General features: G+C 45.3%; 2 protein-coding genes across 2 annotated transcripts; both read right to left on the bottom strand.

Moving 5' to 3' along the window:
* Positions 1-19,571: 19,571 nt before the first annotated feature.
* On the bottom strand, positions 19,572-21,273 carry LOC131271934 (diphosphomevalonate decarboxylase). The gene is made up of 6 exons (XM_058273523.1): positions 21,128-21,273; positions 21,001-21,071; positions 20,812-20,926; positions 20,600-20,734; positions 20,215-20,540; positions 19,572-20,155 (listed from the first exon to the last, which is right to left on the bottom strand). Exons 1-6 carry the CDS (start codon positions 21,180-21,182, stop codon positions 19,721-19,723), a joined length of 1,137 nt encoding a protein of 378 aa, XP_058129506.1. The 5' UTR covers positions 21,183-21,273; the 3' UTR covers positions 19,572-19,720.
* A 1,113-nt stretch (positions 21,274-22,386) lies between these two features.
* LOC131271939 (uncharacterized) lies at positions 22,387-25,362 on the bottom strand. The gene is made up of 3 exons (XM_058273532.1): positions 25,342-25,362; positions 22,603-22,857; positions 22,387-22,521 (listed from the first exon to the last, which is right to left on the bottom strand). The coding sequence occupies exons 1-3, from the start codon at positions 25,360-25,362 to the stop codon at positions 22,387-22,389; spliced, it is 411 nt and encodes a 136-aa protein (XP_058129515.1).
* Between the last annotated feature and the right edge of the window lie 2,373 nt (positions 25,363-27,735).

Here is a 27,735-nt window from a genome sequence, read left to right on the forward strand (position 1 = left end):
TAGATGGACCCCGCCCTGGACATATAGGGGAAGAGGTTTTCGGACGGCAACGGTCTCGGATGAAACAATATAGGGATTTCGTGCTGCATTCCTAGCCCAACGTGTGTCTTCACACGTTCGACAGCAGCGTCCGTTAAACCGTTCCGTTTCGGTCCAGCCGGTTGACTTACGACACCGTGCCGGTAAATCGTTGACCCCTTCCGACGGATGCACCCCGGATGCATTTCACTCGTCGCGCTGCACTTCGACGGTGGCGGTCGCTACAAAGCCACAAGAAACCCTTCCACCTTGCCGGACCTCCTCGCTAAGCCGGTTTGGAAAGACGAACATGTTACACGGAAGCAAAAGGTACGCCCAAGGAACTTGCCCGAAAAATAAATACACAACCCTGTGGAGAAAGTCTCATAATTAGATTAATGCTAATCTAATGACTCCAAACACATGCCCCACCGCGCTCCGGAATGCTCGGCGCATAAACAGCTTATGCTGTCGCCTGGTCGTGGCCGTTTGGCGGCAAGATGCACACCGAAAAGCAGTCCATAAAGCTAATCACAAGAAAACGACAAACGGGGCCCAGGGTGGATCCGGAAGAAAGAAAAGCTGCCGAAGCTGGCCCACCGCAACGGTAATCAAATTTGGACTGTCCGATAATTGGACAACATCAAATCGATAATGACACTCTCCTTTCACCCTCCCTGTTTCTCCCAGTGGACGTTTGATTTCATTTATCGAAAACGGTGGACGTTAAAAAAGGAGATAAAACAAAATGAAGGGAAAAAAAACCTCCAACCCAGTGTCAATGTGGTTCGATTTTCCTTCGAGCTAATGGAAATACGACGCGCAGATCCGACCCAGGCAAAACCGCACCGTACCGATTTCTTACACACGGCCATTGGACGGCCAGTTTTCAAGTCACCGAAACGACCGAAATGGCGCCGAGTGGGCACAATTAGTGGATGTTACATTTGCCTTGGAGTTTGGCCGACAGTTTATCGTTTCGTTTCGGTTGAACCTGCCGCGACCAAACATAGCGGATGTTGAAAAAAGTATGTGTCAGTTTTATGCAACATTTGCATTAAGAGGAAGGTTGATTTAAATGAAGTGTGGCAATGGTAATTCATTAAATTTTATTGTCTTCAGATTTTATTTTCGAAATATCTCTGAGTCAGTCAATTTAAATCTGTATAATTGAACTTTATGTTTAATAACTCTACGTAGCTCATAATCGTTTACCTCAATTAAATTTATAGCCAGAAGCCTTCATTGAATGGGAGACTTACATTTTTTATTCAAAACGAAGCTCTTTCCAAAACATTTATTTTCAATAGCCTCAGCTTGTAATTCGTCCTATAAGATGCCATTTAATTGCTCAGATTGTTGCCTACAAGATTGCGAAAAGTACGAGGAAAATATTTTGAATAGAATGCTCATTTTCTCCCATGGTTCTCAACCGAACAAAGACCGTACGAGTCGCAAACAATGAGTTCATGTAAAAATGGATTTTCAAACCCTCAACTTCCACGCACTTCCAACCTAACGAGAATCCCAAACTTCTTCCGTAAACAAAAATCTGCAAACCACCCACCCGCCCCCGGGGAGGTTGTCGAAGACTTTCATATCCCCGGAAACGACAACGATGGAAAGCCAGCTAGAGTACACCATCCGCTACAGTGACATATTTGAATGCGTTGTCAAGGAGAAACGACGACAAATAAAATTAAGCTCATCCCTACGTGGACAAACACGGCCGAGGAGGGTAAGGGAGCGTTTGGCATAAGGGGCGGGGAGAACTGCTCACTCAGGCACCCAATTATTTGCATACTTAAACCTTGTCAACATTCCCGCGCTGGAGCGCCATTCCACGGGTGAGTTTTTCCAACCCCCCATCCATAAAGTCTCGGATGTTCGCCTTAGGCGGAGGGAAAATTTAGAGACAAACAACGGAGCCGGTTGTCAACGAGTGTTATCATATGAGAAAGTATGTTGGGATTATTGGTGGCATCTTCAAAATTTTGTTTCGAGGAATTTTAATACACATAATTTAACTCCACAAAATAAAACATAAACTACATATTTACCAGATCCAACCCTTCCAACCTGACCAACTTTTGATTTCCTCCACCGTTTTTCACCGTTTATTGTTATCTTTGCGCAATGGGTAAAGTGGCACGCGGCTGTCCTTTGCCCGACACCAAACCAAGCTGTTGTCCGAATGTCCACAAGCCATATCCGACAAGCAGCGAGATGAAAGCCGCTATTTCTGACCCAACACGGTTGTGTCCAACATGAGGGCAATTAGCGGAGGTCGGACGAAGGTCAGAAAGTATGTTTGAGGGCAGTTAAAACCGGTGCCGAGGTTTATCCGTGTGTTTTTGTTGCCATCGACCGGCGGCGAGTAACGGTTGTTGTGCATTTAGCCGAAAAGAGCCTCCCCGAGGAGTTGTTGAGGCACCGAGAATTTCGGTGCAATTTAGCGCCGCGCCAATCCAAGCCGCCCCGAGTGAAGGGAATCGAATGGCTCGGGTAGAAGGGTGGTTCGAATGTCTAAATGTAGAAAAAACAACACATTTATGACAGTAAAACCTTTCAGGGGATGCTGGTTGGGTTATGTGCTGTCACTATCCCTTACCCCAATTCTTTGGCGTCCGTTCAAGGTTAGACACGTGTTTCTTTCTTTCGCCTCTCGGTTGTTATGCTGAGGTGCGATACGATTCCTTACATCAGTCATCGCTCAGATTAATGTATGCCTTACTTGTTTCTTATTTATTTCCAATTCCTACACAGTAATGTTTCCCAGGTTGTAACACCTTTCGCAAAACAGGAGTGGTAAATGTCTGCCAAAAGAAAAAGGCTGCCAAAGCCAACAACACAAGACAACTGACCGTAAGACGGATAAGACAGATGGCAGCGATACGTATGAATGCCAACAAATCGACCTTAATATCAAGCATCCTGTCCGATAACGCCCGACCGGAACGTTCCTCTCAGTCCGGTAGAATTGTTTCCTTCTCCTCAAATCAACACTTTTTTCTCTTATCGCCCATACATACTTGCGAGGTAATTTGACCGGCTTAACTGGAAAGCTGCTGTCCTGGTTTTAAAAAACCAGTTATCGGACCGGTGCAAGAACGCGCGTGCATACATACAACTTTTGCCAGTTTATTTTATTTGTGGCTTTAATTTCCAAACCTCGATCGTGCCGTCCCTATCAGCCGAAACATTTTGCATCCTTCCATCAATTCCGACGCGAAAGAGGGGCGGGAGAGTGTTGAAGTTGGACTTGCACATTGGAACGAATAATAAAGTAGAGACCAACAAAAAAAAATCCGAAAACAAGATTCCCACATCAACAAATATAGGGTTTCGCAAGTGGTGTCGTGTTCGAAATAATTGTATCCATGTTTTCATTACAACGTTTTCACTCGCCAGCCAAGCTGTGGCCGGGTTTGGGTTTGGTGGAGTGTAATGTTTTAATATGCTGCAAAGTGTACTTTTTGCTTACTTTTCGCTCGAACTTCACCTTACAATCAGGGAATGCAGATTAATCACTGTGCCAGACATTCTTTCTTCTCTCTATGAAATGTATCGTACAACACTTTGACAGTGCTTGAAAGGAATTTACGGTGTTGTTAAGATTATCTCAATAGCTTAAGGTTTTAATTGCTCTAGTTATGCTAATGGTATTTCGATAACGCAATTTATATTCCGCAACGTTACAGGAGGTCGTAGAACGTCAATCATATAAACAAAAAGCTTCAAGTACCATTGCATGCCATTCGTCTGCCAGTAGAAGGAATGGGAATTAAAATGGTTTGTTTAACCTCATGACGCCCATAAAACATTCAAGCAGTGCGTGAAATTTAATCCGCACGTTCACAAGCATTACGTCCATTAATGTTATCGTAGCAAAAATAAAAAGAAAAAAAAATGAAAAACGAACGGATTCGTTAAACTGTTTATTCCACCGTGCAACAATTTGAATTTCTAATGCGTATACTAATTTCGTAGCGTTTCCTTGCGCGTTCTTTAGCCGTGCAGCAGGGAGCGCTCTCGCCAGTCCAATTAGTAGCAACATATTTCACCGGCTCCGGTACATCACACCGGCTACCGGAGGAGTTCCGGGTAATCCTCTGGTGGCCACAAAAATCTCACGCTCGTTAATCAACGTATCACGCAGTACCATCGCGTAGTGGCGAACCCGTCCCATGGAAGTAACGACGCTCATAACGGAAAACGACTATTGCTTATCAAATTTCTGGCTTATTTGTTGTCCCAAACGGGCCGGGACGACTGGAGGTGCATCGGGCGAGGGCGTCGACATCTCCGTGTTGTGTTGGCCAGATCCAACCGAAAGGCTTGGGTTGCAACTGGATTCAAACCCGAAGGCGTTACGCGGCACCGACGATCCGACGCGCGTGTGTCGTAATATTTTCTTCCGTTGCGCTCGGAACCGGATAATGAAAAATCAGCCCCGATCGAGCGTCCGGCGGGAAGAAACAGATTTACATGCCGCGCGCGGTTCGAAAACCGGACGAAAAATGTAAATAAGATAGAGCCGGGGCAGAAAAGCTCCAAACGGAACTGGTTCGATGGACGAGGCCGCTCACATAACCGGACCCGCCCAACGCGCGACAAGCTCACCATTCCGGCTTGCCTGCGTCATTGCCAACGACCTCCAATGGCAGATCCGAACCAACTAACACACGCACCGGCCCGTTGATGGGGTAAGCTGCACCCGATAGTCATCGATGAAATGCTCGGTGGAGCTGATGAACGAAGCCCGAACGCCAGGCTCCACTATCTAACGTTTCCCAGGCACCCTCAGACACGTAATGATCGTGGACGAAAGAAAGGAAAGTGTCAAAAAATAGAAAGCATAGCTTAATTTGCATAAAGGCATCCCGTCGTCGCAAGCGGGGAAAATCGAGACGCCGCTAGAGCGGGTGGAAGGCGGCGGGATGATTGGATGATTGGATGCAGTAATACTTTCTCGACTTTTACGCGATGACAAAATGTTGGCCCCGCTGCGGGAGGGATGCTGCTGCCGTGGAGGACGTCGGAGAGGTGTCGTTCAATTTCTCCACCGCTCGTGACTCGAGAGCTCACGACATAAAGGCTGCAGGCCTGCAAGGTGTCGACACTTCTGGAAGTCACGATGTGGAAAACTTCACCTGTGAAGATGTCGCCGCACAGTTTCAATGGAACCACTTTGAGGGCGATAACGAAACAATAAGAGAGAAATTGGCACCGGGAATATGAATTTATCCGGTTAATATTTCTTCCCTAAACACTTTCGAGCTCCACGAAATTGTTCAATTCATCGTCTCCATCAGATAATTTTCCAATGAAAACATCCACGATGAATTCCGTTTCAACTTCCAACCGACTGATTGCAGACTGAAGATTGCTCGCGATAACCCACTGTTTGAAGCATGGCCCCAAGATCCTTTCCATCATATTCCTTCTCCAGGGCTTTTTTGAGTTTTAGTTTCAGAGGCAAAAAAATTAACACCATCCCGGGAATTCTGCGCCGGCAAATGTTGTGACCACTTCTTATAGAGTTTGTTCCCCGCCCGGAGCCATTTACCAAACCGGATCACAACGAACCTCCCCGATTGCCGGAGGCCGCACCGAAAAACCGCACCTTGCCGCCAGTCGACTTTCGATTTTGCCAAATTATTGCCGGACCGGCGGTTGGCCAAACGAGCGTGCGCGCTTAATCAGCGGGTGGTCGCAGGAAATCGGAAACAAATTGCACACCTCTGCCCAGCGTCAACACGCAAACCGCGGCGCAACCGAACGCAACCCCGATTATTGACGACCTCATCCGTCGATTGAGAGCCTAAATTCCTTGCAACGGAAAGCCGTAGCCTTGGCGTTTTGGTGCACACACAGTTTGCCAGAGGTCCGCGAATAGATACAGGGCCAACCTCCTCCACAAAACAGCTGACCGTCGGTAAAAAGAGGGTTTGCTTTCCCTTTCAAGTCTTTCTTTGCTTTGCGCCTCCGGCCCGACGGGTGTGTGATTGTTTTAGCTCCGGAAAAAGAAACATTTCGCAAAATGATTAATGACATCCCAACCAAACAAACCCCGCAAGCGGAGCCTGCCCGACCCTCCCGGTAGGTAAGTTGCTCTATTGCACGGCTGAACGGAATAATTTATATTTTCATTGCCAAGCCGCACGCATCCACGTGGCTGGGAAAAACGAGGCACCAAATCTGAAAAAGCAAAACCAGACCCTCTTCCGTGACTACGATTAGCCACTCTTCCGTGTTTTGCTGGGCTAAAAGTGTGGCGAAATTCCAGAAACAGTCGTTAAAATCACGCCAACTACAAGCCGAAGGCTTAAAGAAGTTAGGGTGACTTCACCAGAAATTCGCGGAACCCGAGGTCTTAATCCGCGGCTTCCCAAAAATGGTACGAAACCACCATTCCGTACACAGCAGGAAAGCTTAGCGGAACCGACCTGGAACGATAAGAGATAAGCGAAAGCGAAACCACCCGTTCCAGGATGGAAGTTCCAGGATTGTCGTGGGCCAAGCCAACGAAGGCTCCTAAGGCCGGTGAAAGTTGACCGTGGCGCGGCTAGAGCAGCTTACCCGCTGACGTACCCGGATCAGTGATTGATTATAAGCAGCGAGTCGGAGCTCAGCGGTTCACCGCTCGACGACGTCAGTGGAATTAGAAACCTTTAGTGAGCTTCCATCGCCCTTGGAAGGACTCCCGGAAAGCTGCGGCTCGCAAAGCCACAAACCGACACAAACACCGTGCAACACGTTTCCGATGTCCAATCGAGCGTAGTACCTCTTCCTTCAGGTGCACACAATTCAATTATGAGCCTGTACCTGTCGTCGCGCGGAACGGAACTCCCGGCCACAACTAGGCCACCACCCAACTTTGTACACGGATGGCGATGATGGGCCGCACTTGTTGGGATTCGCACAAAGCACTTCCCCGGGCTCCAACCGGCGGAGGGAAGACCTAACGACGGCGTCTCAATCAGTGAATCATTCAATCATTCGCTCAGGTGTCTTTGGAACGATTTTTCTCACCACCCACCGGACATTCCAGAGATCCGTTTATCTGCACTTCGCGGATCGTAAGTCGACATTCCAGGGATTCGTTTATCTGCACTTTAAAGCTCCGTTGAGTACCACCGCAGGACGGACGAAGTTCACTGTCACTAGGTCACGAGTGACAGCAATTTGTGTATTGTGTCCTTTGTCCATCGTTTCCCTACGATTTCTACCAACGGCATCGAAATACCATTGAGTGTTAAATCACTCGAAGCTTCCTTTCAACATGAGCTCCACTTATGACCACCTGGTTCCTGGGCAGCACAAGCTGATTACAAACCGTGTCGATGGTCATAACACCACAGATTGTACTAATGGGAATGACAAAATGAAAAAAAAATGGTAGAAAAGTACAAACCCAGGCAAGGTATAGGATGAGAAAATGGTGGAAAAGGTATTTCAAAACTGCAATAATGCCGTTAGTGCAGCTGAAACCGTGCCCGTGAGTTCGGGGGACGGAAAAAAAAGAAGAACCCTCATCATGCGCGAAGGGCCTATTCAGTTGTCAAGGCTTCCTTTTTTAGACCCATTCCCTGCATGCTTGGCTCCCATGACGACGACGATGGGGTTGATAACGACGACAGCAACGACGATGATGATGATGAGGATGAAGTTGTAAAGTTGAGCCTCTGCTAATTGGGATTAGGTTTCTACAGCGCCCCATCACCGTTGTCGTCGAGCAGGGTGGCAATCAATTGGATTATTTGATAAAATCAATACACATATAATAATAAAGATCAGGTTGCTCTCCGGAATGTGGGTGGGGGCGTATCGTAAGTCGTGCAAGTGCAATATATAATTTTGCGCACTCAATCAGGCGTGGAGTTTTAACGAGCGATCTGGTGGCCTACATTTTTCCTGTCCAGCCCTTTGCCGATGCTGAAAGCAGCGAAAGGCAGTTGTAAGAAATATATATCATTTGTGCAATGCACTCTCGCTTTGCGGTTAACGCCTTTGTACGTTATGTTCTTTTCTCTCACAACACTCATAAGCGTAGGTTTTCTCGAATTAGTAGGGGTTGTTGTTTTGGTACTATCGTTTCAAAATAACATAGGAAAATTGATAGTTTAAATGTACACCAACACGGCTTCCGTGGTGCCCCATAATACTTTCCAGTGCGTGTAACACTTTTCCGATCCTTTTTATCTGGAGCACACGATCGTTGTCAGTCGACAAAAAATATAGATCACCCCCTCCAGTGGCCACCCTATGAATCGTAACGCATCCTTAATTAATTGAAAGCTCATAAATTATCGTACCACGCCTTCGCCGAGCTTCCGAAAACGCCTCCTCATCCACCCGAAAACGCAAAGAAAAACTCAAAATGGCAACCGGGTATGCCTTCATCAGGAGAGAAATCCAAAGCATGAACCGGCTCATAGCTTGATGCTGCAATGACGAACGGGATGGAAAAGCGTTCCCCAGCTAATGGCAGCAATCCGGGGGCCCCCCAAAGTTCACCCTCACACTCGACCTCGCTTCTTCTGCTTGCGTGCACAATTTCCACCCCCCTTGTGGGGAAAATGAGCCGCATTTATGCCACCGGGGAGTGCGAAGTGTCGGTAACTAGTAGTTTGCTGATCGAGGCTCGAATATGACGGAGAAGAAAACAAAGATCAAAAAGAAAAAACAATAACCACCAACCGGTGCCGATAAAATATGGAAAACTAGCACTTTAATTCGGCAGGAAAATTAATTTTTCATCAGTCGTGAGAAAACCGTGCGGTGGTGGTGGCGGCGGCGGCAAAGACGCTCAGGAAAAACAACCCGTCTCGATTCGGGCCACTTTATTTTTGGGCAGGGGGGTTGTTTTTATTTCATTTTGTCGAAAAATGTTACGATGAGGTGCAGAGAGGGGTAACTTCGCCTAAAGTAGGTGAAAACTCGACATGCTCCAACCCGCCCTCCCCGAATGTTCGATCCGAACCCGGAGAAAACCGTTGGACTACGTTGCGCGGGAAAAACGCACCCAACTCGGGGCCGTCGAGGAAGCCACGAAAAACGTCTTCACCCACAGAAACTGGACAAAACATCCTCCTCAATTAGCATAATAACCTTGAAAGCTGTGTTTGCCCCCCTGCGGTGGAGAGGTGTGTGTGTGGAGAACGACTCGTTGCTCGTTGCGATTTTGTATTTTTGGTCTTTTGTTTTGAGGCAGGTTTGTGATGAACAAGATGAGCAACATACCGAAGTATGGTCCATACATTTCTGTTTCTGTGCATCGGATATATGCGTCTACTGGACCAGTTTTGGTTGCTATGGCCCCGATGTCGATTTAATTTTCAGGTTTGAGCCAGTTCGATCGCTTGCCTTTGGAGCTTGTTCGATATTGGGAACCACATTTCGACGTTTTGAAACCATTCATTTCACTCTGATATTTAAGAAATAGAAAGTTTGAGCTGTAATTGTATGTATGTTCCTTATGGTTAATTTTGAAAGAATATACTAAAACCATGTTTTAAGTCTACATCCGATGTTTAAGATGAAATCATCTCAAACACACTACCTCACGCTCTGCCAGAACATTGACCATTACACAAGCCATTGAACAGAGGAACGAACGGCCGTGGCCTTACATTTAATTTCCTTAATTTTCCCATTCGCCCCTAGGTAAGTTATGGTGCCGATAAAATGTCGGAAAAGCCACCCTAACGAACTCCGAACGACCATTATGGGAACGGTGTTTGAGGACTACGCTTAGGACGGAACATTCAGCAGAGTTCACGACCGCGCGCGGAAAACCCCGACGTTAAACGATGAAATTATCCAAAACCTGTTCTCAGCAGGATGTTAAGGAAGCAAGGGAAGGCTCCTTCTGGCGCCGAAATGTAAGCAGAATGAAGGTTTTCTTCCGTAAAGATTCATTCGAACCATTCCCACACACCGACGGTACGGCTTAGGGTGAATGTTTGGAAAGTAAAAAGGACAAACACCGTGTGGATCTTGAAAAGAAATGGCTTTTGTTTCCTTTCGCAACAAAGAGGAACAACTACATTGTCCCCATTTTAGTACAAGACGTGAAATACCGGAGGTGGCACAGTTTGTTCCACAAACATGACATGATTATGCACACAGCCTAAAAAAACACACCAAACTCTATCGAAGAATGTGCCCCGATACCGTTCGCTCATGGAAGCCTCAGTATTTGGCAAAAAAAAGGAGTTCACAACAGAACGCATCGAGTTTCACTTCCGGCAGATATCGAGAGTATCGAAAGGAATGGAGTCACGATATACAGAATCTGCCCATTTGGCATCTGTTCCGCCGCACGGATGTACGCCAATTATTAAAGCTGAAATACAATCACCCAAAAAGGGGTCTGCTGTTATTCGCAAAGGAAACAGAAACAAAGTCTCATCTTCAAAGTACTACCCACATCGGAAATAAGGTAGACGGACTCTTACTTTTCCATGTTCTTTTTTCTGTGTAACTAACTCCACATGGTGACGTTGGGGAACGTCTTCTGCAGAAGACCGGTGACATTCGTCACAGCAACCTTCGAGACGGAAACGTTTACCATAACCACAAAAGTACCAGAAGGTGGAGAATCGGTAGTAAATTGGCTACTTCCATCACATTAGCACGTGCGAAATGTCCCGACAAGCCAATGTCGGAGGTGTTTCCCAAGAAGGCCCCTATTTCCCCACGATAGATTCGCCTTGCCGGAGATGAAGAACTCGAAGAACCGGCAGGACATCGGCTTTTCCGCCCATGCAAGGAATCATTTCACGTTTGGCTGACGTTTACCGTGGCCTGTGGCTAGTAAATGATGCTCGGCGTACTACCAACGAGCCCAAAAAACACCCTCCGGGGTGCCAGAGATGTTTTGATTTTGTAGGGTGACTTTCTCCCCTTCGGAGAAGAATAACGGGGCCACGCGAAGGGATCAAATTGGCAAGATGACTAGCGGATTTCTGCCTGCCACTGGCACTTGCACCGCGAAGCCAATTGGTCCAAGAAGTAGCAATCTTTCATCCCCCTCCCCCCGGCATCCTCCAGCCCCAGTCTTTGCGGGAAAGGATTCGTACGAATTTCGCCGGTGGCAATATATTTCACTTTTCTTTTCGCACTCCACACAAACACATCTTACCTGCAGTTCTTACCGAAAGGCAAAGACCGGTGTGTTTTGGACCGGCTTCAGGAAAGGGGAATTAGATTTATGCGCCACCCCCCGTTCCTCGCACCAAACGGCCATCTCGAGTCACCTCTTGACGCTGGCGGCAGAAAACACACCAAAAACCCAAAACGGAAACCGATCCACGATAGTCCTTGGGGTGTCCTATGTTTGCGTGTACTTTTGGCAACAACACGGTAGACTTTTGCGTGGATTTTTCTTCTCTCTTTTTCTTAGCTGTTTACGATCGTCCGACTTCCTGCTGGGTAGTACTTTATAATGTTATCTATCTTAATAAATCGTAAGTGTACATAAAAACCTTAATATTCTACTTCGGCAGCAGTGAAGGTATCGGAATGAATGCGTCAGTAACGCACTTCAAGCATCATTGAGTTTGGTCTGTCGCTTAGTACGTTGGCAGCGATTCAATTCCAGTGACGCCCGACACAGCCGGACCAAAATTTCGTCACAGTTCGGCTTTACTAGTCAGATTTAGACAAGAATGTTTTTGCTATTCTCACTAAAGTTCATCAATAAACATTTCAAAGACCTAATTTATTTTCAGGAATGTCGCTGACAACAGCTTCTCTTGAAGTGGCTCTCCGTTGTCGTACGGTTCACGTTATCTTAATCTGCAATTTCCACTCGCAAAAGACTCCAAGTTCTGACTCGACACTGGCCAAAATTGAAACATTCTTCCGCCGACGGTCGGCTTCGTGGCGCGCCCCCCTCCGGTTGTCATTGGAGATTGCCGATGACAACGCGATCCTGGCACGCGATAACGCAACCGTGACGATGTGGGAGTTGGTGTTGTATTCCTTTCCGAGACTTTTCCGAGAGTTCGAATGAAGAAACAATAACATCCCAAGCGAAACCTCACCGGCGAAGATTGCGTTCACCCGGAGGAAACGTGTCCGCCCTACAATTAAGTGGATTTCAGAGTCAGAAGTTGGCGTGGCTCACAGGAATGGGATGGCGCTAGACATAACCCAGCTAGATTTACATCGAGCGGCAACAGTTTGACAGTTGAAGAATTAATGATACGCGCAAATTGTGACGGCGAGTTAATTAAAAACTTTTTTGACAGCATGATTTTTCATCTCGTTACGCTTGCTAACAAAAACAGGGGCAGGCCCTGGATTCTATATTTGCTTCCAAATATGTTTTCCGTTTTTTTGATGATTTTTATTTTCATGAATCAAAACCATCCTTGCACTTTCAAGGGATGCAAAATGAATACTTAATTTAACTCCTCTGTCATTTGAGTTTCCGATGACAGCCATAAAGACAATGCAGTAGAATAAAAGAGAACTAAAGCAAGAAATTGATTCACTTTGCCATCAAACTGTAACGCGAACTAATCCGCAATATTCCAATAACGAGTATTGGGTTTTCCCGACCTAAAAAATAGGTGTCCGAAGTTGGGTAGTCATCCGTTCCTCAGACGATAAAAAAAACACAAGTTCCTCCCTCGCTCTGAAGTGAGGGAAAACAAACACCCTCTTCAGAAGCTCAAATTCGATAACAAACAAATCGAATCCAATCCATGCTGCACATGGGGCGGTGTTAAAAAAAACCCCTCCGGCGAAGATGATGTTTGTGGCGGTCAAAATAAGGCGCAAAAACATTGTCAAGAAGACGTACATAGGAGGGAGGGAAATACAACAACAAGAGGAAGTGCCGGGATGGAGTCCAAAGACTCCACAGAACTCTACCGGGATGCCAAATTGGAACCGAAGACGATTACGTAAAGTGGCGCAAGGAGATAAAACGGGCAAAATACGACCACTTTCTCACGATATTTCGCTTTCCCTCTCGATGTGCTGGCGGCAGCGTGGCGGCGGAGTTTTCCCTCCCGAGGAAGATGTAGGAAGCGTACCAAGTCGATACCGATCGGCGCTGGTACACTTTGTTGGCGTTGAACTTTACGGGCAACTAAATTAGGGCAACAGGAACAGTACAGTACAGTGTTTGACTAAAAGAGATTTAAATCCAAGAAAATCGATAGCAAATGAAAAATAAGGATGATTTATTGTTAAATCATTGAATGTTTTGATAGTTAAAGAAAAAGATAACTAAAAGCATCAATGATTATGTGTAAGTGTTTACAGGTAAAAAAGTTAGCCAGCTAATCGATTGCCTAAGTATTACTTTTGATCGCGAGAGGCTGACAGTTTCCGTCAACAAACCTCTACAGGCCACAACCATCAGATAACGCCGCCTTATATGGAAGATGTCGAATACGGAGAGACACGATCTCATGCCTTAGAGCCGCACCGACCACCATCATCTACCAAACATTTTGTTTTTTTCCATTTCTTCACCACCCTGTTTCGACGGTTTAGAAAGTGTATGTACCCATCACGGCCCGGCAGATGATTTTTGTACCTTTAACAGCATTACGCCGTTTTTTCTTTTACGAGCCATCTTGTTTTACTGTCGCGTTACAAAGCCTCACACCGAATGCCTTTTCCCCTAAGCCGTCAAGCCGAAACGCTATTTTCAGCGGGAAAAATGAATTACTGAAAACAAACCGAGCTGCTCGCCGGCCAACGGGTTTTCGCTTTTCACCTACTGCTCGCCTTCGAAGACACCTTCGTTCGGTGTTGGGCGAAGGGTGAAGAAAAAGGGTGGCTCCACCGTGCAGCCCACTTTCCATCTCACCACAAAGCGGAGGAAGATGTTGCCATCAGGTTTATGGTCCAGGTGGGTTCAAGTTTTTAACTTCCCGGGAACACTTTGCACAAATCTCCATGAGCGTTCGACTGAGACAGTTTTCTTCCTGGTTTGATACCGTGACGCCAAAGATGCGACAGCACACAGACACAACTTCCTGCTTCCGCTTCCGGACGTAAGGGAATGTGGTTTGAAGCGACCAGTAAAACATGCAACCGGTTCGGGAGCGATTTTATCAGTGTTTGTTATCGATATACTACCTTACTTAGCGTTTGTTATTCAGCGCACATCTCACCCATTCGTTTATTGCTCCAAGATTGATAAAAGACCTACGTACCAAATGGTACAAATCAGACGTAAAAAGTCCGAATCCACGAAGAAACCCCATTTCATTAAAAGGATTGATTTTCGCTCGCAGTTTCTTCTACCAACTCGCCGTAGATCACACCGAACGCAGAAACACCGACGATGGTCCGGTAAATACGGAACACCCCCTGGCCCCCGCAGCCCGGACAACTCCGCGGATCCATTGATCATTCGTTACGTGATTTTCTTGGAAATCGAAAGGAAAAACCCTTTTGCCGTTCCTGCATTCATTTCACCGGCAGAGCTATTCCGCCCAAAAAGCGGCTAGCGTATCGCGCCCGGGATTAATTCAAGGGATGAAAGCAACCGACAGATGAAGAAAACTGCGTACAGAATCAAAGGAAAAAGTTTGCCATTCGACCATCCCTTTGGATCTTCCTCTCCGGGGGGATACGGTTCCTTTCCAGGAAAATTTATACCATCTTTCGTCGCGCAAAAGGTAGCTTTGGGTGTGGTACGAGTAAAAAAACTTGCAAAAACCGTCCACAACACTGGACGTGGGAGGAAAAACCTGAGCCTATTTATGGGAGATTTATATCCGTAAAGGGTAGGAAGAGTGAACAAAAAAATCGGAAAGAAAATCTCCAGACAGTAAGCAGCACCGGCAACGGCACGAACGATAAAGTTAGCAATAGTAAAGTTCTTAAGATTGCCTTCTCGAATGAGTTTTCCCGACGTTCTTGTGCCACGGAAAATACGCCATGCGCTCAGGAGCTTTTGAATGCCGCAATGGACACGCTGCGCCGACTTCATTTCAATTTATTGTCGCTTAAACTTCCCTGCCGGATAGTTGTAGCGAAAGTTAGCACAACTATGAGACACTTGCAAAAGAATGGAAAACTTGAAGGCGGATGGAACTTGTGCGTTCTAGTTTGTTTGTTTTATGCCTCTGTCCTGGGACGTGTTTTGTATTGTATCAAAAAAGAGATATAAATTTACCAAACAAAACTAAATTCTAAAATATGTTCCAACCCACGGGGAGAGTATTTTTTCGAAAACATTTTTTTAAGAAACCACAAACTTATTCTGAGAGAATTTGGTTCGACATAAAACCAGTTTCTTAGATCAATCTAATTTAAAACACAAAATCGACACTCCTTTTAAGCTCCATCTTCTGGAGACTTAAGGTGTCTTCTTGCGCTGGAGAGGTCGTCCAGATCAAAGTTTCAACCAATCTCCACAGCTTCACCCACGGGATTCCAACAACATTCAACAGACGCCTACGTAAGTGTTGAAATATTTCCATCATTTCGTGGTTGTCCCTTACTTGATCTGTTCTTTTTGAGAGCCGTCTTCCTCCATCGGTCACAGCCCACGAAGAGAGGAATTCCGGGCCCAACAAGCACGATGTTTTGGAGCGATCGTCAAATCGGAAAAGGTGTTTACGATTTTCACGCAAGCATAGCATTTTGCAGGAACCCTTTAGGATGTTATGTGCCAATAAAAGTAACATGAAACTGTTCTCAATCTTGATCGAAGTATTTATTGGACCTTGAAGAAAACGTTTAATTTGAACGAATAGATGTCCCTGAAACGTAGCATGTTGATCAATACACTTCGCATCGATGCCATTTGACCGGTGTTCATATCTCGCACTGAAGGAGCACGATCAGAAACGTCTACCAGAATGTAAAAAAAAAACAACGCCCATGGTTTTTTATCTCTCCCCCCCTTTTTCAACTTGTGATCAACAAACTTCTTCAAAATTAACATAAACATTCCACCCAACCGTGGGCTCGTGGAGGGGTCGCAGACAAGAGACAAACAAAAAATAGCGACTTGTTGATGGCTTGAAGGAACCGAACCGGTTCCTCAAGTGCTACACCTTTGGCAGAGGCGAGGCGAACAAAAATCATAACATCTCCAATGGATCAGGTTTTTTTCGCCATCTTCTAGGCTTGAGGTTTGGGGCCGGACAGAATGACATTTTGGAGAAATGTTTCTTTGGATACACAAACACACACACACACAAGTCTGGAGCCACACGTCGGAGCTGGATGGATTCGCGACGGATTAATAAAACGCAATGTCTGCCCGGGATGTCGGTGTTTTTTTTTCGTGCCTGGTTCGCATTCCTATGTATTCTTTCCTAAATGGTGTCCCTCGCTTGAGCAACTTTCCACTTTTCTGGGCTCGAGATAAAGAAAGCTCAACAAACCAAGATGTCCTCCCTTCACCGGAAACACAACAGAAGGTCAACAGAAAGGCTGTTTTCCCTTCGTTTGCCAAGTGCATCGGATTCTCACTGGAACGTTTAACCTATTTAACTTTTAGTCAAAGTTTATCGCTCTGTTTTACCGGATGCAGATTTTCGGTTCACCTCGACCAACCGATCGAGTTCATAAATCAGCCCCCGCGTGGTCCCCTTTTTCCAAATCCTTCCCTTTTAATTCGATCTAACGATGGCTTGGCTTGTTTTTTGTAAGATCAACACCCGCCGAAAGGCCTCAAATAAAAGCACCCCCCCATCCATCCAGTGGGTTTGAAAACAACAACTTTCAACACCGCTCGCTAGCGGGTCTAAAAGTTTCGTTTTGTCGGGAAAACAAAGCACAAACCGATCGAACGGGGGGTTTTTTTTTAGCGCAAAACGATTTAGCTAGAGCCCTTTCGCATGCTGGCCACATAATGTTGTCGGCGAATCAATCAATCACCTGAACGGTGGGGTGGCCTGAATCTACCGGAAAACCTTGGGAAAGGCACGAACAGGGAAGCTGGCGTGGGTGAGGTAAAGAGTTTCGCTGTCCCAGCAAAAATGTGTTTGGTGGGCGGGTTGGAAGGTGGCAATTGAAAATGCAATCGATCGAACAACGAGACGAAAACCAAAGCGACCCAAAGGGCAAACCAGCTAAAGCATACGGAATGCATTTGAGAAAGCGAAAAAAAGCCGGTAAAACGTGATTAATAATCGATAAAATTCAATGAATGTTAAATTTCACTAACTAAGCAAAAATCCAACTAAACAAACCACAGTTCCTTAATTCCATGAATGATATCATCGCATCAGTGAAAAGAGCTCGTTTATCTCAAATCGGTACCATTAAAAAGCATCGTTCGAATGGCTGCACTTAAGCTCTTTTAAAACTGAACTGAAACCATGGTGTGGTATAAAAATTGATTTGAATAAAATATAGCACCACCCCATGGGCATATTCCAACCACCCTCGGGCAATTTCGATATCGCAAACGGTGTTGTGTTCCACTCCCGCGCCCAATTTATTCTCGCCCAACGGGTTAAGAATCAAACCGCTAGAATCCGCTGCCTTCGCGACTCCAAAAAAAGACCCGTTGGATCATCAAAACAATAAAAGAAGAAAAAAAAACGCAGGAAAAAACCGAACACCCCCAAAACCCCCACAGCGCCACTCTTGAGCTGCGATGTCTGTTTTGCGCCACGCGTTCGCGCTGGAAATGAGAGTAAATGATTCAAATTCGAGCACAAAGCACCGTTTGCGAAGCCACACAACATAACACTTTCGGAATGAAAAATTGCACATCGAAGAATACCCGAAATCTGAACCGGTGGCAACGTTTCGCATCGTCGCACATCGCCTGCGGTTTAACGGTTACGGGGAGGAAAACCACCAACCCGGAGGCAAAAGAGAGAAAACCCCCCGCGCCGGAAAACGGGACCGGAGGTTAAGGTAAACTGTTCTACGACGTCGGTTTGGCCACCTGTGCGCGATTCATTCATTTTCCGCAACTATCGCATGCAAGTGCGATCGGAAAGTACGGGAAAACCATGAGGTCGAAGGAAGCGCAAGCACAACGCGTTGTGAAAGAAAACGAACAAATCACGAACTGGTTTACTAATTAGGTGAACGAGTACATCAGTTTGAAAGTGCTTAAAAGTTATCATTTACCTTCTTCAGCAGAATAGTGTTGAGACGAACCCGAAGTCGTTCAGACGTTTCGGATGATTTTGGTTTGCAGCGGCGACTCGGATTAGTTCTAATGTTTTCCTTCACTCGTCGACCTTTCGGATTTGCATAGATTAAGCAATCGGACGTATGTTTATTGCAAACAGTTTGAAGCAATTGATTAAGTTATTTTCATTCCACAGATCTGAACATCATCGAAACGCATTATTCATTTAATTACTACAAAATGGCGGCTATCTTTCACTGGCTTCAATCTAGTACGTTCAACAATGCCACTACAATAAATTCTCGATTGGTTGAACCAACTAGGGAATAACTCTTGTCAATTACATCCCAACAACTATCACTTTTACACACGGCACCAATGTCGATCGGATGGACAATAGAATGTAATCAGCTCGAAGCTTTCAAACGATAGTTTAAAAATTACGTATACACCGTTTAACTATCACAAATTGAATACTGCACACGCAGGTACATTCAACGGAGCTCTACAAAATTTAGTAGACACAGAAATAGGCACTTTTCCGTCAAAGTATTTTCAATCGCGTCAGTGAAGTAATCGTTACGTTTAGATATAGCACACGTGATAGGGTATCAAAATACGCAACTGTGTCGGTAGATGGTGTGGCACGCTGTTTTTATTTGCACACCTTGAGCTGCGCAAAACACTACAAAAAATCAGTTATGATAAACGATTCACTTTTGACACTCTCCACCAATTACGGCTACGATTTATGATTACAGATTCGATCACAACAAATCACAATTAATGTAATCTTGTTTTTTTTCAAATCCGTTTTAACACCTTTGGGGGCCACTTATATCTTCCGTTGCAACCACTGCTGCCATCCACTAATCTTCGGCGTGCACTTACCGGCAAACGGAAACCACGCGGGTAGAAAACAACGTGGCACGAGAAAAACACAGTGGAAAAACAGCAGGCACAACCTTTCTGGCATGAAGCTGAAAGTAAACTGTCAGATTTCATTGATCCTACACCTTTTGTCGCGTAGTACACTTTCTGTCGCATGTACTACACTTTTTGTCGCATACTACACTTTTTGTCGCGCGCGACTATTTTCCCGCGAAAGATCTCTCACATTCCTCTCTGGAAATCGAAAATCCTCTCCCGCAACTCTCACGACCTTGAACCAGAAAGTTTCGGCGAAACGGGAAATTGACTTTGATTTTGTTGCGAGAAGGTCACTGAATCGGGAACTTACCAGTATCGTAATTAGCGCGGGAACGCTAAAAACCATGTGTTCGAGCTGCAAAGTTTCAGTTTTTTTTTATACATTCAGATACATAAAAAAAACAAGACAATCCCATATAAGTCACTTCCGGAGCCCTCCAAGGCTCGCATCTTGGCCTACTTCTTTTCTTGGCTTCAAAGACAACGTCAAAGAAAATTGGTTCAAATTGTGAAGATCCATTCAGCATGGTCATTTATACAAAAAAGTATCCCCATTTTATTCGAAATAAATAGCCACAAAACGAAATAAATAGCCACATAGAAAAAATAAACCATACCCTAAAATAATCCCCTTTTACTTCGAAGATTCATTTCACAATACTCGGTGTACAACTATTTTCTGAGTGCACTTTACTCGACACGCCGTGGTCCTTCTCCAACCTTCGTATGAATAATGTACCGCAACTGATTGGGTTCTTCTACCGAGAATGTACTCAGCACCTTCTCCGGAACAGCTGCCATGCCAGCCTCATCGTTCGGGATTCCTTTGTAGTAATCCGCTTCCTGGGAATGATTGAAGGGAAAGGCACGGCGAACGATTGCCGAAACTTCGGCTACATCTTTTTCCAGCAGAAATAGGCACGCATTCGGTCCGGCATCAAAGCTGTAGGCCACCTTTATAAAGCCAGCCATATTGTTGATCTCATGTACCAAGCGAACGATTTGTCGCGATACGTCATTCATGTAAAAGCACGGCGGATATGTGTCCAAGCAAATACCATGAAATTGATTACTATCGGTCATCGCAATACGGCCAAATGTTTCGAAATCATGCTCCGCAATGGCCTGAAAATAAGAAAACTTATTGTTAGGAAAGATCTTGGTTCAGAGATTGTCGAGAATACCTTCTTCAATTGCTCAATACGCTGAGGAACACACTTTTCGACCCGATGCTTGAGTAATTCGGAAGTCTTCACACTGGTAGACATTCCTTGCGTTGAGGCTGTTGCTTTCTTCCGATCATTAACCACCAAAATAAGCACGTGCATATCCGGCCAGGCGGTGGCCGGCGCTACCTGAACGGCCAACGAATCGGTTCCATCCTCCCGCTCCCCCATAACCCATTGCACGTATCCTGAGTGTAAACTACGGCAAGCAGAGCCACTGCCCATTCGTGCTATGCTACTTAACTCTTCATCCTCGATTCCATAAAGCGTTGCCAAAGTGTACACTAAAATAAAACACGGTCTATTAGAATATTATTTAAGCGTGTTAAAAGCCTTCTCTTACCAAAACAAGCGTAACCGGCAGCGCTAGACGCCAATCCGGCTGCGGTGGGGAAATTGTTCTCCGATTCTACATGGATCTTCCATTCCAGCATCTCCGGTTTAGGGCACTTCCCTAATGATTTAGCTTTTTTTTGCACTGAATAGTGAACGAAAAAAACATCCTCGTTAACGTAATTATTCATTGCATCAATATTCGTTAGTTTGTTCGTATACCTTCCAACAGGCAGCGTTGAATACGTGGATTTTCAAAAGATTCTTCCACACCATTCAAGCGAAGCACATTCTTCAGCAGCTCCGGACCGGCAGTGATGGTAGTCTTTGTGCGAAGCTAAGTCAAAAAATTGAACCGACAGATAGTTATGAATAATTCAGCATCTTTGAAAAGGCGTCTCCATCTCTTACGTGGTCAGTCGAAAGGGTTACACTGAGAGAATCGTTTATCGGCAAAATCAGGTCATCGTCACGCTTTCCCCCTGGAAAAGACAGCACTTTGTCAGGAACACATTTCGTAGCAAAATACCTAACTTACAGTATTTGACGATTGCAATATTTACTGGAGCAATGCAAGTCACCGAAACGGACATCGTATTGGGTGTTTTGAGGAATTTCCTATCTAAAAACTTAATGAAACGTAACCAAAACCTTTTCCTCCGCTGAACACACCAACTGGCCACGACAACGTAAACAAACCAACTGACTCAGTTGATCAACAACAAGCTTCAAAAACCTTGGCCACATCTTGAATTAATGGGCAAAATAGCTAATTTGTTAATAACTTTTCAGTGCCTCGGCCAATTTTCGAAATAGACCCCTCAAATGAAAAGTCTTTTCAAGACACACAACTTTGTGCAGCAAAAGATCTTTCCGTCTATTCTAGTTTTTGAGAAAATTAATTGTGTAGAAATTGAATTCGCCTTTTCGCCCCAAAAACAAACGGCGATAATGTGGAGCTAGTGATGGGTACATCAAGCCTGAACCTGTGAATAACATGGCTCAGTGACTTAGTGAACTTTAAATTGGACACAAAGTAGCACAGTCCTTAACTGTCGCTGCAATCTTGCTTCAAATACAATAAATCATTTATGATAGTCATGGCGTCTCGCTTTTCATAAAAAAATCTCATGAGATCAAACATGACAAACCGTTACGTGGCAAAAAAATCGATGCAACCATTTTAAATTTTAAAGTATGTACATATGTTATCGTTTTTCGATTATATCTTTGATTTGCTAATTTTTCTTTCTTATTCAGTTCGACTGTTTAAAAAACGCAACAGTGCATTTTTATCAATTTCCATTTGCATTACTTATTTATTACTTGGTTTTTATTTTAGTAAACCTATTACTATACAATGTGAGCTACTATTATTGATAAACGTTCACCTTCGGTGTACAATACTACATTCACGGATAAGTATCTATCTAGCTAAGTATTTGTTTTCATCTATATTGGTCTCTCACAACAATTGCTAGAAATTGGCTAGCTAAATCGTATATTCATAATCACAGCATCTATAGGAAATGATACGGCGAGAAAAGTTATGACGTGAGACTGTTTTGATGCTGTTTGATTTCAAAGTTGCCCGCAAAAAGCAGATAAATAAATAACCGATGACGATGGGAAAATGAGACATGTGGTACTAAAATTAATAAATACTATCTTGGAAGTAAGTTTAAGGGCTTGAAGCAATGCAACCGACAAATTGCATGAGATACACTTGGCTCGAGAACACCTATTCGAATTCGACCGTAGTAAGAGATGGGCCGGATGCTTTAGTTTTTCTGTTGGTTACGTCTGTATACCATAGTACACGTAGTCTTGGCACCAGTTTCTCGTTTCGTCCTCGTTCCCACAGCACATGGGAAACACAATCGACGACTTGGTCACCTTCGAACAGCGTTGGCAAAGTTCATTTATGTCCTCCTATGAGTCGAGGGAGGGAAGAAAAGAATAAATTCGTCAATTTTCTATCCAATGAAGTTTTCTGGAAATGGTTAAACTTACATCCTCATAGCAGGGCTGCACACGTTTGTAGTCAGCGTCAAAGTAATCTTCATAGTCGGCCGATCGACGCTTATGGTTGTGATTACCACTGTGGTGTGGTGTCCTTCTGGCAGCCGATCTCCTGGGAAACAGTTGATCCATAAGCCGTATATGACTTCGCTGCTCCTTTGAAGGCCTGGCCGAAACGTATGAAGCTATGCTGACCAAACATACTAGTAGAAGCACTAGCTGAAGTGTTTTGTGCGACGTGAACATCTGTGAAGAGAAGAGAAAGCCCATGAAATAAGCGTTCAAGCTGGAAAAGTGCAAATTCATGCAGGCAATTGTAATGATGATTTGCTTCGAGGTCCCTGTCAAAGTCCAGTAACACAAACAGTGATCCCGGCGATCCTCAAGTCACCAGGGGTTCAAGTGTGTAAACAAACACACTCTATAGAGCTTCACAATAACTTTGATAATGTACTCGGGGTGTGGGAACTGGTGATCTGCCCATGCTCTGAACGCAAGGTCAGCCGGAAGCGTTGGTGGAAACGCAAAGGGACCACCTTTGCGATGACTTTCGTGGGTGTTGCGCATGTTGATTGTGCATTTCTTTGTGCGGTCGATCCTACCTAACCTTGATAATAGACGGTCCTTTTACATCATGTTAGAGAGTCGTGCTCTAGCCGTGTCATGGTGGAGTCTTGTAGGACTCGGGATAAAAGATGGTCACAACAACTTCCTTCTATATAAAATCGTCTGAGGGTACATAGCAACAAATCCTCAAATGCAACCGTAACATGATAACCCAATCCTAACCATGACACAAATATACCCTTCTCAAAAATCTTTCCATCCGGTGCGCTTTATGGTAAACAACCACGCTGGGGAATTGTTAACCTATAGGGATCGATGGATCCCAGCGCTGTCTCCGGGTGGAATCTAGTAAAAACCGAACTTTTCGCAGCTTCCCGGAATCAGCTGTCGGGAGACACCCGACTTCATTTCATTCATGACATCACTCTTGCTCCTTGCGTAGGTTATCGTCGCTGTTCGCGAGTTAACGAGCACAATTTACATCATCACATTTAGGGTCCCGAAAAGATCCACCGCCGTTCCTTGCGGCAGTGGAGAACTGGAGCACCGACGCGTCGGTTGCTAGGGGCCATTTGTTGTTGTGGTGATGATCACCACAATTGGGTAAGAATTAAACGGCACGCTCGAAATGATCAGTACCCCAAGCAGAGTGTTTCCTGCACCAATGCTCTATGACGTCACAATATTATGAGATTGCGTTGAGCCAAGATGGAGATGCGACCCTGCATACACTACGACACTGTCCATGGCATTGATGGCTTATCAGGCCGGAACATCCCGAGCGTGATAGATACACTGCACCCCGCCTGACACACTGACAACGATCAAAACAACCAATCAGGCCGACCGCACGGTCAAGTGCGTTAAGCCGACCCGAAGAATGCCACACTAACCCTTGGCGGCCAGTCGGCCATTGACCGCCATTGACAGCGTTTAGTGACGCCTGCGGCAATGGACGGAGACGTATCGCCAGTCACACATCGGAAATGGCCTCATTCAGATCTAACTGGTTGATCTCCGTTCGGCTCACCTCACGTGATAGTGGTGCTGCCTTACTGAGATCATGCGCCTGATAAGCCCGAACTGATGCAGTCTGATCCTCTCTGCCCCCGTGGCAAGTGAATTTCGTCATATTGCATACAATTAACAATCTTATCCTCCTGGGCCTGATAAGACCATACCGGTGTTTTGACTCGCGGCTCAACTGCATCGGTGTCGGGGTATTTCTATTGAATTGCGCCACAATGAGTCAAAATCCGTCGCAGGACTTCGCATCGATCAAAGGAGCCACAACGTCGGAGCTATCACATGAGCGCCCAGGTGTTTAAATTACTCTACCTTTCTCATATTGCGCAGGTGTGGCTAACGAGGAGGAGCCCCCAGACGATTGTGTCCCTATTATATTTATATCGTTAGGTTTATCATTTCTACCAGTATGACTAATCGTTTGGGGGAGGACCCTGAATGGCCCATTCACCGGCAGCGTGACATGCGGCGTGCGTAGTCTAGCCGTTACGTAGATTCTCGTGACCATTCGTCAGACGGACGGTGACACACTGGTTACACTAGGGCCTACTTCGGCTGTGGTTGGAAGTATATCGCGCGTATTTTGGTTATCCCACGGTTCGAGCCCCCCCCCCCCCCCCCCCCCCCCCTTCCCTCTCAAAGTGCAGTTCTATTTTCACGAGCGAAGATAATGTACGTGCGGACGTGACGATATTATTGTCAGACTCTTAAGTAACGTGCTTATCGTGATAGCTTCCGCATACGGATGACAAATTTGATCAAAAACGTCTTTGAAAAAGGGAAAGCCAAAAACATAAACCATGCGCTCTATCAGAAGAAGCGAGAGCGTACCATACGAAACGTCTAGAAGATAACACAACCACACTTTCTTCGAGCAAATTGATTTAATTGATTTTGGAGGAAAGCAAATCTTTGAAGTATATGGAAATTACCTATCAGAAAATCAAAACAGCTAAAACACTGTGTCAAGTCAATTTAAATTTCCAATTTATAAACTTCATCTAACATAGATACAATTCTCTTATTAACTCCACATTTGAAAAATCTCTAAACTTTTACGAAAATTTACACATAAATTGCTAAATCCTGCTATTCAAATACCGTTCTGCTAAATAAAAAAATACCTCTGAAACTTACCTTTTTACTGGTAAACTGCATATCTGCTATATGTTTTATCAACACCTTCAATGGTATGTCCTTGTTTATAAAACAGTCTGTCGATGCACTGGCACCTTTACAATAATTCACTAAGCTTTTAATTCTCCAACACACACTACGGCTCAAACAGTAATCCTTTATGTATGACCACACGCGGATACACGGGTTGATCTCTTGTCTTGAGGCTTTCGCTTCCTTCGCGGTCCGCTCTGATCGAACGCTATCAATGGACTGACTTGCTGTAGCCAACCACCGGGGCTATTATTATTTATAAGACCGGAAAATACTGCTCCCCCCGACCTGCGCCGATGTGTTAGTGGAGCAGCTCCCTCGCGACCGTTCCCATTGGTCGCGAGGTGTTATCGCGGTGTTCCTTCAAGGCGCTCGCGCAACAGTAATAGTCAGCATCCGAATACACCACGCAAAGGAACCGCCCCGACATGACCACCGAACGAGCCCCACACCTGCTGCAGGACAACAACGCGCGCACAAGCAGTGATGGATTCCGGTCTCGTGAGCGACTCGTGATCGGCTTCGCGGAAAGCCATGCAGGCAAAACAAATATTCCGGCCGCAAATATACCGCTGTTGATTTCTCGTGGACAAGCCCGTGTTTCCCTCTCATTCGGCCATCTTCATCACCACGTACCGTGCCCCTGGTCGCTCCACCATGTCCTATAATTAACTGATAAGGTGCTCCACATCGGGTCGCAAATCGATCGATAATGTGTAGTCCCAATTTATAGATCGTATATGGTCATAAATCGCCTAATAACTTTCATCGATTGCATCACAATGTTTTTTTGGCCATAATGGATGCACCCGGTGGCGCCGGCACTCACAGGGAAACAAGTCTCGTAAGCCCTTAACGGGCAGGCATGACCAAGAAGTCGTTACGCCAAGAAGAAGAAGAAAGGATGCACGCAGTAAACGATGGAACTAGTGGGCAATAGTCTTTTGAATCGGGTATGAATGAGATTCCAGTAGCGATTGTCTTGGTTTAATTTTTTTGAAGAGCTACAACCAAGCGTATCACGGAACGTGCGCGCCATACACTGTTGCGCAGTTTATTTTGCGTTACATCTTTTGATTTATTTACTTCCATATGTTGATAATGCCGGCCAAACCTTTGGACCGTATTCAAATGGGGCACTGCTGCTGGAGCCGAGAACACGCCGACAATGTGAACACGCCTCCCGGCGAAGCGAGAACTCGTGAGTCCGGCCCGTTGGCGCGAAATGGAGTGCTGATATTCCATGATAAGAATCTCGTGTGGACCACGTGGTCGGATTAGTTGTTGCAATTCCAAGCTAAAGTGTGGTAAAAGTGTTGCAAATTCTTTAAGCCTAATGAAAACAAACATGCGTCAACATAATGGTCTTTTCAAATAATCGCTAAAGATCTACAGTAGCACTTGTTAACATAAGTACACTACTACCACTTTGTTGGCATGTTCGCCATCTAATCTGTGGCATGTACAAAGATATATAACAGCTCCATTAGTTTCTTGACTTTGTGATTTTGCAGTAATGATTTTGACCTCTGAGTTATAACAAGATGGTACCAACACCAGATCCCAGCCATGCAGCAATAAATGCACCAGAGGGCATTCCCTTACTGGAGCATACTTGTGTACCAGGAAAATCCCGCAAATTACCCCTGCCTTATGGGTTGTTCCCTTGGGGACACATTTTCCATCACGCCTACTGTTAATAATTATCACATGGCCAATGCTGCTGACGACAGGCCATTCAAATGAAAAGCACATGACAGGGTTGTATCGCAAGCAACAGCGATCTTAGTAAACATTGATACTGACTAAATTTGAATCAATCAACTATCATTTTCTCGTTGGGAATAACATCGGTATAAGCCGTCGGTGACAGTGCTGTCCATGCACATGACATGTTCCAGTTTCGATTGATCTACATACTGGTTTACGCTGCTGTTAGATTACGCCTACAATGAGTATCCTTCCAAAGGGCCGGTCTAAGATAAGATTTTAGTAAATCATCTACTACGCGTAAAGGTGACGTCCTACTCGTGTGACGCACAAAAGGCGTACCCAAGGTTGGGGTATGCCTATCGAAATTGTTCCGGCGTTTAGTCACGCTACAGGATAGACAATACCCACACCCAAGACATGGTTTCTCCAAGACCGTTCGCAAGGGGAGAGCCAAGAGCCAATACAAACGTGGTTAAAAAATTGCCTTCACCAAGGTAACCGCGGCATGAAAAATGGCTGGATTTTCGCACTTGACAACCAGACGAAGGACAGCAGAGATCCCCGGCATGCAAATGCATCGTAGTGCGCCAACATGGCCTCGCGTAACCAGTTGTGCAAAGCCCATCCATAAAACAAGAGACTTCCCAC

This window comes from Anopheles coustani, chromosome 3 (assembly GCF_943734705.1).
Source record: "Anopheles coustani chromosome 3, idAnoCousDA_361_x.2, whole genome shotgun sequence".
In the NCBI taxonomy this organism is placed as follows: Eukaryota; Metazoa; Arthropoda; class Insecta; order Diptera; family Culicidae; genus Anopheles; species Anopheles coustani.

Bases quoted from the DNA above. Each gene is read 5' to 3' on its own strand.
- LOC131271934 (XM_058273523.1), bottom strand. From the start codon at position 21,182: ATGTCCGTTTCGGTGACTTGCATTGCTCCAGTAAATATTGCAATCGTC. The intron at 20,927-21,000 runs GTAAGAGATGGA...TTTTTGACTTAG, and splicing joins TAACCCTTTCGACTGACCAC to CTTCGCACAAAGACTACCAT. The intron at 20,156-20,214 runs GTATTCTCGACA...TCTTATTTTCAG, and splicing joins GTATTGAGCAATTGAAGAAG to GCCATTGCGGAGCATGATTT.
- LOC131271939 (XM_058273532.1), bottom strand. From the start codon at position 25,362: ATGCAGTTTACCAGTAAAAAG. The intron at 22,858-25,341 runs GTAAGTTTCAGA...TTCTCTTCACAG, and splicing joins TGCAGTTTACCAGTAAAAAG to ATGTTCACGTCGCACAAAAC. The intron at 22,522-22,602 runs GTAAGTTTAACC...CTCGACTCATAG, and splicing joins TGCAGCCCTGCTATGAGGAT to GAGGACATAAATGAACTTTG.